The 13,014-nt window shown below is 52.9% G+C and overlaps 1 protein-coding gene across 3 annotated transcripts in view; it reads right to left on the bottom strand.

The window, feature by feature from the left end:
• Cdh4 (cadherin 4) overlaps window positions 1-13,014 on the bottom strand; it is a 500,103-nt gene that overhangs the window by 15,327 nt on the left and 471,762 nt on the right. For all 3 annotated transcript variants that reach the window (XM_052722882.1, XM_052722884.1, XM_052722883.1), the window contains exons 8-10: window positions 11,631-11,768; window positions 4,472-4,657; window positions 559-812 (exon numbers count right to left, since the gene is read on the bottom strand). In XM_052722882.1, coding sequence (XP_052578842.1) covers window positions 559-812; window positions 4,472-4,657; window positions 11,631-11,768 — 578 coding nt within the window. The remainder of the gene's footprint in view (window positions 1-558; window positions 813-4,471; window positions 4,658-11,630; window positions 11,769-13,014) is intronic.

The raw sequence follows: 13,014 nt of genomic DNA, 5'->3' as shown, positions 1-13,014 counted from the left end.
GGCTCTTCACCCAGCCAGCCCTGCGTATATCTTAGGGCCACCGAATCAGCATCCTGGATCACAGCACAATGGCATTGCTGACCCCTCAGGGTACTTGCAGGTTTCCTGCACCTCTGTGCCCCGCCCACAGAGGGACAGGCCACAACAGGGGCTCCTGTCCTTGTGGTGGGTGGCTTTAGATTCTAGAGGACTCCAGGAGACTGGCTCTCATCATCTCCATTTTACAGGTTGGTGTTTGGCTTGCTCAAGCCACATCCACTGTCAGTGAAGCCACGACTTGCCCTGGCTCCATAGTCTAACGTCTTCCTCGTTAGCCTGGACACGCTGACAGTGCTTACGCGTGCCCAAGGCTGTCCTGTTAAGTGACTCCCTGGGGTAGGTTGCTTCTAGACTGAGCCAGTGCCTCAGGTCTGGACATGGTCCCCCTTATCCTTCCTCTCTGTACTGGGAGTCCTGGTTTTCAAGTTTCTTTGGGTACCATGGGACTCTTTTGTGAGGCACAGACAACTGGGTCCCACTTTGAGGGTCAGACAAGGTCAGGCCACGCTGAAGACTCACCTCACGGCTTGCTGCATGAACCTGTCAGGGTCCACTGCGGAAAACGTGGTCAGTGCAGTGCCGGTAGGTACACCCTCCTCCAGGCGGATCAGCTTGTGGTTGGAGGGGAAGTAGGGGGCCTCGTTGACATCAGTGACAGAGATGGTCACCCCTGCTGTGGACTGGAAGGACATCTGGATCCCACTGGCCAGGGGCGCCTGGTTGGACACCATTACGGTCAGCATGAAGGCGCGGTTCAGCTCATAGTCCACTGCCTGGAAGAAGGGACAGGTGAGTGGGGCTTCCTAGAGTGAGTGTGGGTCTGGCCATCCACATTTCCCAGTCTCTTTGACTCTCCCTGCCTTCCTTTGTGTGGTCTCCACCGTCCCTCTACATCAGACTCTTGTTTCTGGCTTCTGCTGGGTTCTGGCCAATCCGAGGAGAGAAGGGTTGGGATAACACTCTAGCCAGCAGCCCCACGCCTTGATGAGGCAAAGGCCGAGCTTCTGGGGCATGGATCTTTCGGCCTTAGCTTCCCAAGTGTTGGGATTACAGGTATGTATCTCCGTGTCTGGCTTCATGACTTCTCAATAACAATTCCTTAATTACCGTGCGGGCTGAGCAATGGCCTCCAAAATACCCAGGGCCTCGCACTGGGCCCTGGTGGCTGTGAGCTCGTGGGGACAAATGTGCTGAGGGTCTTGAGAGTCATTGCAGCCACAGGAAGCTCAGCAAATGCAACGAGGGCTGAGAGTAGTGGTGGCCAAAGGGTTTTGGTTTTAGGGTGGGCAAAATGGGTCAGTGAGTAAAGACATCTGCCACCATATCTGATGATGAGTTTGCCTTGCAGAGCCCACATGGTTGGAGGAGGGAACCAACTCCTGCAATTGTCCTCTAACTGCCTCTTGCATGGGTAGCGCATGTGTTTCCCCCGACCCCACACTAAATAAAATTAAAGTTTAAAAAGCAAGTTTTTGCTGGACACAGTGGTGCACGCCTGCAATCCTGAATTCAGGAGGCTGAGACAGGAAGACGGCAAGCTTGAGGTCGTCCTGGAAGACATAGGAAGGATGTCCACCAAGCCAGCCAAGCAGCAATGCTTTTACTTATTTAGCTTTTCCTTGTACTTATTACTAATTTTGTGTCCCCAGTTGGAGACTTATAGTAATATGAATGCAGTTCTGGGGTCAGAAGTAAAATGTCTGTCCCTGGGCTAGAGTCCAACAGTGGGGCCAGTTCCTTCCCAAGACTCCTGTCTCACGCATTTCACTCTGGAGAGCGAGTGTGGGGTCCCGCACCTCTCAGAGCCAGCTGGGGCCTCCTGCCTCCCACCGCTTCTGACTTCCGTCTCTTCCTCATGTCCCGCCTTTGTGTTGGTTAGTGTTAGGTCAACTTGACACAAGATCCAGTACTTTCAGGAGAGGGTACCTCAACCGAAAAAAGGCTGCCACCAAGTTGGCCTGTGGTACATTTTCTTGATTGATGAGTGATGGGAGGACCCAGCTCACTGTGGGTGGGGCCACCCCTGAGCAGGTGCTGTAAGAAAGCTGCTGAGCAAGCTATGGGGGTCAAGCCAGTAAGCAGCACTCCTTCATGGCATCTGCGTCAGCTCCTGACTCCAGATTCCTGCCCTGTTTGAGTTCCTGCCCTGACTCCCCTCAATGATAGACTGTGTTTGGGTCATGTAAGATGAAATAAACCCTTTCCTCCCCAGTCACTTTTGGTCATGGTGTTTTATCACTGCAGTAGAGCTCCCAACTAAGACACTCTGACCTTTCTGCTCCTTCTCTTAAAGACTTCTCAGGTTGCACTGACTGACCCGGACAGTCCAGGCTTACCTCCATCCAACCTTAAGGCCTTCAACAACTGTCACATCTACAAAGACCCTGCTGCCATCTGGGACAGACAGTCACAGGTTCTAGACACAGGCACGGGGTCTTGGGGGAGAGGGCACTGAAGGTGTTTCCAGGCCCCAGCTGCCTCTGCACCTGGTTGGAACTTAGGCAGGTGCTAGACAATGGGACGCTAAGAGTGGTCCTTGTGAAGAGTAAACTGGGGCCCTGAATTACATCAGCAGATGGATCATTCAGAGCTCAGCACACTGCCCTGCAGCTTGCTGTCCCACAGGAGGGTCAGTCTGTCCCCCCTGATTCCACAGACCTTGATGGCCTGAAGCATGACAGCCACATACCACAGCTCTCCAGCCACCAGCCCCTCCCTGAAGGATTCTTCCTGGCTATTTCTTTCCTCAAAGGAAGCTTGAAAAAACAGGGCTAGGACACTTGCTTAGATGCCATCAGACCCCGGTGTGGGAACATCCACAGTCACCTGACTCAGCTTTTTAAACAGAGCAAACACAGGTAGATTATGAAGCCTGACAGTTACTGGGGAATTCACATGGCAGGTCACATGGCCTCCTGCCTCTTCCTGTAGGTTACCTGGGTCTTCATGAGCTCTGTTTGGGGAAGAGCTTTGCTGGTGGAGCCAGCTTCCCACTTCCGTCTGTGTCCTACCTTCAGGTGCCAACCCTTGTGCTGGGCTTGACTCCTGAGTCTGTGGCTAAGTGGGTCTGAACCCAGACTATCAGTGGATTTTGTAAGTACCTATCAGTGGTGCCCTGAACTGTGGTGTCCTAGTGTGCTACTATGTGAAGTATCTATGCATGGAAAGGAATTAAAAACTAGTTAATCAATAGTGCCAGTCATGGGAAGGAAACAGGCACTGGTGTCTAGAGGGGGTGCCAGAGAGGCTTCTGGCTCCCCGATGGTGACCTTGGTGAGCCCTCCCTTTCCCCAAGCCCTGAGTATGATCTTATCTCTCCGTGGCACATGACGATGTCCACTTATCACTGCCCCCGGGTCCTGGAGCATGGCTACGCCCGTGCTTCCCCTTCCTGAGGCCTAGGTATTGCTGGTGAGGTCAGCTGTGCAGGTGGGAATGGGCTGGTCCCTCCCTTGCCCTATCTCTGCCTAGTTCGTACTGTATTGCTGGATGCTGTACAGGTGCATTTATAGGGCCTGTGCCTCCAGGGTCACTTGGCTGGGCCCACAACCACCCCAGCTGGCTGCAAGTCTGACAAGGTGTCCAGGACAGAATAACCTTGAAAGATCTCATAGGCGTTTTTTAGGCCAGAAATAGTGAGCTTCCCCCAGGCCTAGTCTTGACTCCTCTGTCCTTAAACTCCAGGTGCCACCAAGCTCCCAGAACTGGTACTGCACTGTGACAAAGTCTTCCTCTTGCATAACCAATGACTGTCAATGCCTGAAGCCCCTCCTAGAAGCCCCAGGCAGAAGTCAGCCAGTTTGCTTGAACAGGCTATTCCATAAAGCTGTGGAGGGAATGGTCTCTCTGTGTTTATTGGCTCATGTCCCTGTGGGATATGGAATCACATTGTATGTGATGCCCTTAAAATCAGTCCTTCCAGAAAGACTATGGCCAATAAAATCCACAGGCAGGTAAAATAAAAACACACCTATAATGTGGAAGCCAATAGAAAATCTGTCTGACAGTTTCAATTAGGGTGCTGGACAGACTCACTAAGGTGACACCCCACCCCCTACAAAGACTCTTGGCTCAAAGTGAGGACTGAGTGCACCCTGGAGAGGTGGGTGCTAGCATCAAGCCAGAGAGAGGGTCATAACAACCCTCTTGCTCTCTGAGTGCTGTACCACAAGGTATGTGAAGGAGAATCTTGTTCAGAAGAAAATGCCAGTGAGGAATGAAGGCCAGAATCTGAACTTTACCATTTCTCCTTTCCCAGTGGAAAATGCAGGAGGAGGCAGGAGGATCAGGAGTTTAAGGCCAGCCTTGGCTGCACAAGTTTGAGGACAATGTGATCTAGGAGAGACCCTGTCTCCAAAGGGTTTGGTCCTCTGCCCTAGGTGACTGATGGACATGCATGTGTCCAGGGAGTGTGCTGGTAGCACTCACCCACCTTCACCACAGTGACCATTCCCTCATTGGTGACAGGATCTGTGCGGACAGTGAAGTGTCCCGAGGGGTCCCCACTGATGATTCGGTAGACAGCATTCCAGTTGGGTGAGTGAGGCTGATCTCGGTCCATGACTGTGAGGTTGGCTACTACTGTCTCCACACGGTTTTCAGGAACCTCTCCTGCAAACTGCAAAATGTAAGAAAGAATATTAGGACATCATATAGAGCCTGGGGGGCCAGACTTCCTGGACCCAGCCAATACTGGGGAGCAGCAGGGTCACCACTGTGGAGGAGATGTCCTAGGTAGATGGGGCAGCTGGTATTCACTGTGATGACAGAGTGCCCTGGCTTCTCAAGCCGAGGACCAGTAGCGCCTGAGACTCCCTTCTGCTCACATCTACCCAGAACGAGCCTCACCTAAGCAGCAAGCTCTTGCACAGGCTCCCCTCCTAAACTGAAGCTTTTCTCATGTTCACGGAGGATCAATGGCAGGCGGCTGGGATCGATATATGGTGGAAAGCGGGGGAAGCAGGAGTCTGAGAGTGGCAGCTGCCAGAGGCTTCTGAGAGAAGTATGTCCTGGCTCCTGCCACCATCAGGCCACTGCCTCAGGTGGCTTGGTGTCAGCCACTGTGGCCATTGACCAAACATGGAGGTGCTAAGCTCTCTAATGCTAAAGTACAGTGAGCTTGCACTGTACACCTTCGAAGGCCCCATAGCCTCACTTGGAGTGGGGGAGGGGTGTGTCTGACTTAGGAATCTGTGTCCCCTCCCAGCTGTGACCCACTGCTGGACTGGCTTTTAGGTTCTTTTTCAGCAGCTCTGGGTGCACATGCCCCGCTGTCTTGAAATTCACCTTAGCAAGATACATAATTGTCTTGTCAATTCGGGATCAGACGGGAACCCACTGTGCGTATCCTAAAGGATGTCCCTACAGTGTTCCCCAGCGCTGCTCTGGAATCTCCTCTTTCCACGGGAACAATGGGTGGAGGTGAAGAGTTGCTGTAGAGCAGAGATTTCATTTGATTTTCAGGCCATGTTCAGCAAGCTGCCCTGGAGCAATAAGGCCCGAGGCTGCGGAAGGTTCCCTTAGGAAGTGCTAGGAGTACAGGGGAGGCAGGCAGGCACAGGCCGTTTCCAGAGGGTCGTACTTTCAAACATTTCTCTTGGCTATTTAGCACAGAGGGGCACAAAGCAATCCCAGAGAGGACAGCAGACCCGAGTCGTGGGCACATGTGTCCAGGCTCTGGCTTTCTCACTGGGTTCCCAGGCTCCTCTGTGTGGTTGGGGGTCATTGCTGGTGGCCTCCACAGTGAGAGTCCTGCCTTGTGCCACTGACACTCTGAATTAGCAATAGAGTCACCATAGTGTCTGAGTGTCCCACACCATGATATGGGGAGTTTTCCTTGGAGAGAGATCACAGGAGCTTGTGGGGGGGGGGGCAATGTTGCAGGCTGAGTCATGTCCCCCAAATTTATATGTTGAGGCCTTTAGCTCCAGGGCCTCAGCCTGTAACTGTGTCTCAAGAGGTGTTAGCACGAGGCTGGGAGTTGTCCTAACCCAGCCTGTGTGGCACCCTTGTGAAGAACAGTCCCCAGTGGCACAGGCATTGAGGGTGTATTAGTTACATGTTATATCCCAGGTTACTGGGGTAGGTGCTCTAGAAGAGTCTTAAAACCTTGGAGCCTATGGGCACAGAGCCTTGGCTCTTAAGTTCAGTGGACTCTCGCCTCTGGGGAATCGTTCCAGCCCTGGCGAGTGATTGTTGCCTGCCTGCTCTGGTTTGGATAAGAGTCTTCTGAGGTCCCTAGCCCGTGGCAGTGTTGGGAACAGAGTAGAAACTATTATAGTAGGCATGGGTTAGTGGGAGGGAGTCAGGTCATGGGGTGGGGTTGTGCTCTTGCGGGGGCTATGGAGACCCTGACCCCTTTTTGTCTGTCTTTGCTTCTTGGTGACTAATGGAGAAGTTTCCTCTGCTTTGTGCTCCCCACTTCTCATGATCTATGGCCTCAACACAGGTCCACAGTGACTATGGGTGGAAACCTCTGGAAACGTGAGTGGAAAATAAGCTTTTCCTCTTTGTACACCAACGATTTCATCGTCATAGTGACAGAGAGTCAATACCATGTGCTCAGCATAGCCTGGCTGAGTGCCCTTCGATGGGCACTGTCCTACTGTGTGCTGTCCCTCGTCCTGCAGGGAGGTGACCTATGGAAACACCATGACCTTACTGCCCCCTTTCAATCATTTATCTTAGTGTCACTCACACCTGTGAGGGGACAGACCATCTTGTACAGGCAAATAGCAAACGTCCCTTATTGGGCTGTGTAGGCTGGGCCTGCATGACTCTGCCTCCCTTCTTTACAAGAGGAGAGACAGAGTGTAGGAAACTTTGGTGATTACTCCTGCTTTTTACTGCTGAAGGCTGAGCTGGGCTAGGACTGCCCTTGTCTGTAGGTAAAGCCTCTGCTTGTTGTTCAGGGGCAAGCTTCCTAGGACCAGCGATGCCCCAACCTTGCTATAAATCACACACTAATGTAAAATGTGGACAAGCTTTCTGGGCTCAGAGAGGTCTGGACATCAGTCAAGGCCACACAGCGAGAAGGCATCAAGAGTAGCTGAAGAGTGACTGTGTGTGGTTGGGAGGGGCAGGGCTTAGAGGAAGGCCGTAGTCGCTGGGTCTCAGGGTTCCTCTGCCCACTGGGATCTGTGCATAGGGTGGGCTGGAGGCTCCTGGGGGCATGGTCTGAAGGTTGTTTTCCAGCCCCTCTGGAGGGGGTGCTGATGGCAGGGTGGCCCTGGACGAGCTATGGGCTCTGCCCTGCAGGGGCCACTGCAGCTGCTTAGGAGCAAGAAGAAAATAACTTCTAATTAACACTTAAGAACAGGAATTGGAACTGGCAAGTCCCTGCATCTCTTTAGCTTTGCATGATTGTTCTTGATTAAGCCAACCTGCCCGCACACTCCCACCGTGAAGCAAAGACGTGTCCCACGGCACCTGCCTGCCACTCATCTGGATGGGGCCTGGCAAGGGCCACCTGGAGTGCAAGTATGTACAGCTGTCTATGGAGAGCACACTGAAGAGGAGGTGTGGAGCTTGGCGTGGGAAAGTGTTCTGTACTCATGGGACTTCAGACTGCCACCTGCGCGTCCCTCCTTGCCCTCCAGGTCCCAGGGAAGCAGGAGTCTCCACCGTCCTTCGTGGGTTTCACGGAGGCAGGACCAAGCCCTGAAATGAGCTTTGTGCATTGTGCTCCAGCTGTGACCCTCCATCTGCCTGTAGCAGCATGTCCTGGCTGGCGTCATAAGGATTTCTTCTGTGTCCCAGCATAAAGAGAGGCCGCTGCTCTCTCCAGAGTTCCTGTCCTCTCACCTACCTCTCACAGATGACAGGGGGACCTTGCAGGGTGTTTGCTGTGTGACTGATGCATGAGAAGGAAGAAGTTCAGTTAGATTTAGGTGGTGGTCCAGGCCAGACAGAGCTCAGACCCTGGGTGATCCAGTCCATTGGCAGAATGCCTCCTGCTGAGCTCAGACGAGGAGAACTTTCCTGGAGCTATTGTGGAAGGGCACTGGGTGCTAGGGACATGTTAGTTTCTCACTGTGGACTATGGTTACCTTCAAGCAGTGCTGTAGGGCCTGGGCAGCAGGTGCTGGAGCCTCACCCTGGAGTCTGAGCTGGCAGCTTGGGTCCTGCTAAATCTGACCTGAGACAATCTCATAGACAGTCCGAGACAGGATTCATCCATTTGACATAGGAGTAGGGCTTGCTGGCTCTGCTGATCTATGGGGTCTCCTGTCCTTCCTAGCCAGTGTAGCTTCTTGGAGCTCTTGGAATGAGCAAGGTGACATGGGCCCTATTTCCAGATGAGGAGAATGGGGTTTGTGGAAGGATTGGGAGGCAGGCTGGGTCCTTGAGCACCACACACCACCCTCTGAAGCTCCTTCGGATATCATTAGTCTTCGATGAAACCCTCCTCCTGCAGGCATGCTCCTCAAGAGCCCTCAGGCCACTGTGGTGTGCCATTTCCTCTGCCGGGGATGGGCCCAAAGCTGAACTCTTTTGGTTTCCCTCTGGCCTGGTTCTCATGGTGACCATACTGTTCCAAGGCTGCCTCCTGAGGGTAGGTGGGGGAGGGGCTGATGTCAGGAGAGCTGTGTGGTTCCTGCACCCCAGTATCTATACTCTAGCATTCTGGAATGGGCATAAGGGTGTGTTCCTGGGAGCAGAGGTGGCCTGACTTAGTAGAGGGTCTGAGCTCCATGTGATTGTCCTGGAACCCCACAGCACCGATGCCTGGCTTAGGAGTCCTGTCCTGATCCCCCCCACCCCCCGCCGGCAACTTAACACAAGCTAGAATTATTTGGGAAGAACTTCATTTAAGAAAATACCTCTATCATATTACCTGCAGGCAAGTTTATAGGCCATTTCCTCAATTAATGGTTGATGTGGGAGATCCCAGTCCACTTTTGGGGGTGCCACCCCTTGGCTGGTGGTCCTGGGTGCTATAAGAAAGCAATCTGAGCAAGCCATGAGGAGTAAGCCAGTAAGCAGCATTCCTCCATGGTCTTTGCTTCAGTTCCTGCCTCCAGGTTCCTGCCCCAAGCTCCTGCCCTGACTTCCCTTGGGCAGAAACTGTGGATCTGCGATCAGAATGTGTAAGCTAAATTAACCCTTTCCTCCCCAAGTTGCATTTCGTCATCGTGTTTTATCACAGCAATAGAAACCTAATTAAGACAAGTGGGTTTGTGTCTGATTGTGGTACTGGCTCTGCTCCTGACAAGGCCACCCTGGATGCATTCCCTGCCCTCCTGCGATGGCTGTGGCAAAGCACGGTCCAGACCAGGGGTGGCCCCAGTGAGGCCTGGCTCTAGCTGTCTCCGCCAGCGGCACCGTCACAGAAGGCAGTTGCCAGGCTGAATGCTGCCCACCAAACCCTCTGGAAGCCTGTCCAGGGTAGGAGCCGAACCAGGGTTGCCACTTGCAGGGTTAGTGGCTGCTTCCCTGGAGCCTGGCTCTGATCTTCCTTCCTGGTGTCTGATAGAGGGAGAGCAAACAGATTGAATCCAGAGAGAGGCCCCTCCAGCTTTCTCAAGGTCTCCTTGGCCAGTGCACCAGTGTTTCTTCAGGGCGAGCAGCCTGGCCAAACCCTCTACCTCTCCTTCCTTCCCCTGTTGCTTGGGGTGAGGGACGGGACTCACACAGTCTTCAGGGGGCCTGAGCAGCGCCTGTTGTTGGCCATCTACTGTTTGGCCACTAGATGGTGCTGTGGTCCAAGAGACCAGGAAGGGGGTCATGCCTCTGCCTGGGCTCCTGCCTCCTAGGTGCCTTCACCTTAGGCAGACTGGTTTCCCCCTCTCTCATCTCCACATGGCAGCCACTTTCAGGGTTCAGCCCCAGCTGCTCCCTGTGGGCCCATGTCTTGGCCTACCACTGCAGCTACTCACTGGTTGGGGACCAGAGGTTGATGGGGTATACTGGTTGGGGCCTGATGAGAGAGTGTGCCTGGCAGTCTTTGTTACTATTACAGACACACGTTCCTCTTCACTCTGCCTCCGAGTGACCTTCTGATCGTCCCCTCTGCACATCCCAGCCAGACACCTGCAGCCTGCCATCTCTTCAGGGCTGGGCTGGACTATGTGTTCACAGAGGGGCAGGGACCACTTGGGGCACAGTGCTGTTCACCCATCCGTGGACTTGGGAGTCGTGGAGGTGGATGCTAGCAAGAAGAGAGATGTCGCCGGGTGGCGGTGACACACACCTTTAATCTCAGCACTGGGGAGGCAGAGCCAGGTGAATCTCTGTGAGTTCAAGGCCAGCCTGGTCTACAGAGTGAGATCCAGGACAAGCACCAAAACTACATGGAGAAACCCTGTCTCGAAAAATAAAATAAAAAAAAAAAAGACATGTCTGAGGCCAGAGACCCACAGAATGCTGGGAGACTCAGAAGTGGTTATCACATCTGCTGGGGTCCTGAGAGAGCTTAAGGGTCTCACAGGCAGGGACCTCCCTGCAACATGGCTGTTCCATGGGAGTCCAGGGGAGACGGGGGTCATGTGATTTACAGACCTTCTCTCTCAGAGTGGGGCAGGGTCTGTTCTTCTGACCCGTGGCTCGAGGCTCACAGTGGACTTTCTGTACCATAGTTGGGTGAATACATACATGTGTGTTCAGCAAGAACCCTTGACTTCTAAGGTCCCAGTATCCCAGTGTCTAACCCAGTCTTTACCAGTTCCTTTTCTGGGGACGGGAACCACATGGGGCTAGTCAGTGTCTAGTGAGGACCAAGATATGTTGCTAGAGTTTTCCTGCCTGGCCCACAGTCAGGACAAATCTCTCTCACCCGCCAGTCCCAAGCCGCTCAAACCCGATCAAGTAAACACAGACACTTATATTGGTTTCAAACTGTATGGCCGTGGCAGGCTTCTTGTTAACTGTTCTTACAGCTTAAATTAATCCATTTCTATTAATCTATACCTTGCCACGTGGCTTGTGGCTTACCGGTACTTTACATCTTCCTTGTCCTGATGGCGGCTGGCAGTGTCTCCTCTCTCCCAGCTTCCTGTTCTCTCAACTTTCCTCTCTGTTAGTCCCGCCTATACTTCCTGCCTGGCCACTGCCAATCAGTGAGGTCCTTAAAGGCGTGCGCCACCGCCGCCATGCACTTGCTATGACTCTAATAGCTCTGACCCCCAGACAACTTTATTTATTAACATACAATTAAAATCACATTTCAGTACAAGTAAAATGCCACCACAAAGATAGATAGGGGATCTTTGCTTCAAGGACACACATGCCCATAGCCAAGGCCCTGCTGGGCATCTGCCAAGCAAGTGCCCACTGCACAGCCACACAAGCCTCCCCGAATACGTGACAGCCTGATTGGTCACCTTCTCCAGACCTTACAAAGACCTCAGCAAGTTATCAGCCAATCATTTAATCTTGGGGAGCACCAGACCCTTAGGGCTACCTTCCACAAGAATGTCTAGGCCCATTCTTTCCCATTAGAGATGGCTGGCATGGTGTTTCTCTCTGCCAGTCACCTATGCCTCAGTATTTGTTATCCATGATCCATTCAGCTCTTCCATTGGAACTCTTCCCCACTGAGAGGGAAGTGCCAGCTTGGGGCTAGCATCTCTGCGAGGGTGTGAGGTACTTACTGTGCTTGTGGTGAATTCTGGAGGGTTGTCATTTACATCTGTCACTGTGATGATGGCAGTGGCTGTGTTCGAGAGACCATAGTTAAGGTTTCCTTCCATGTCAGTGGCCTGGACGATGACCGTGTACTGTTGGACTTTCTGGAGGGGAAAGGCAATGGTCAGTTTGGGTTTGGTAGATGGGTAATGCAGGCTTCCTCAGTGGGGTTCATCCTTGGCACAGGCTGCCTGGGACTTCCTGGAGCGGTGGAACCTGCTGTTGCCTTGTGATAGGTGGCTGTGGCAGAAAGAGGCCAACCGTATTTGTATCTTAGCAGCCTGCGATGGGTACAGTCACTTTTGGTGTTGAGGAAGAAGGGGCAGATCAGGGTTCAGAGGGATCTGCACTGTCTTCAGTGTGGGGTAGCTGGGAGGACAGCCTTCCAGATGAAGGGCCAGGCTAAGGGATGTCACTGTGGAGTAAAGCTGAACTGGAGTCAGGGAAGGAATGGCAGGTTAGCAAATGGCAAGACACAGCAGTGTGGTTCACGAGCTCCGCAGTGAAGAAGTGAGCAGCCGGGCGCAGGTGTGCCCCTTGAAAGGCGAGCAAAGGTTGATGACATACTGTATCAGGCACCCACCAAGGGAGTCACATGGCCCTCCCCTGCCCACTGCCTGCACTGAGAGGCAGAATCTCTGACATCACACACTTCTGACCAGAGGTGTCATGCTGTGTGAGTGACCACTTCTGACCAGCTTGAGGGGCAGCCCTGTGGGGGACCCTGTTACCTCTCACTGGCACTACTGGGAGATAGGGTAGAAAGGGCCCCTCTGTAATGTCCTCCAAATGATTTCAATATCCATTCCTGCTCTCCTAAAAGGTTAGAAAACAGAAGTTCCCACCACATGACTCAGAGAAGTGTGTGTGAGTTCCATACATTGGCTCCAGGGAAATTATAAGGAGCGAATGGGTCACAAAATCCCTCTGTCTATTCATCCGCCATCCCTCCATCTACCCATCCTTCCCTCCACCCATCCTTCCATCTATTCACACATTCCTCTACCCACCCCTCCACCCATCCTTCTCTATCCATTTGTCCTTCCCTTCCTCCCCCTCACTCCTTCTGTCTGTGTCCCTTCCCCTTCCTCTCTTTGTCCCAGCACAGCCAACCTGGCACCTGGAGAGGGGTAAATACATGGGTCAAACTCAGCACTGCTGCCGGTGTGTGGCACTGGAAAGGAAAAACAGAAACATAGAGGCATATGCTTATTATATATGAACACATGTGCTTGCATGTGTGTGCACATGAATGCCTGTGGACATGTAGGAATATGTGCAATCTGTATGCATGTGTATGTGTATATTCGTGTGTGTACACACCTGTAGGTCTCTGTGCATATGTGTATA

Source organism: Peromyscus californicus, unplaced genomic scaffold (genome assembly GCF_007827085.1).
Source record: "Peromyscus californicus insignis strain IS unplaced genomic scaffold, ASM782708v3 Scaffold_7__1_contigs__length_154581171, whole genome shotgun sequence".
Classification (NCBI taxonomy): domain Eukaryota; kingdom Metazoa; phylum Chordata; class Mammalia; order Rodentia; family Cricetidae; genus Peromyscus; species Peromyscus californicus.
Note: the sequence above shows the minus strand (reverse complement) of the source record. Positions and strands in the feature narration are given on the sequence as shown.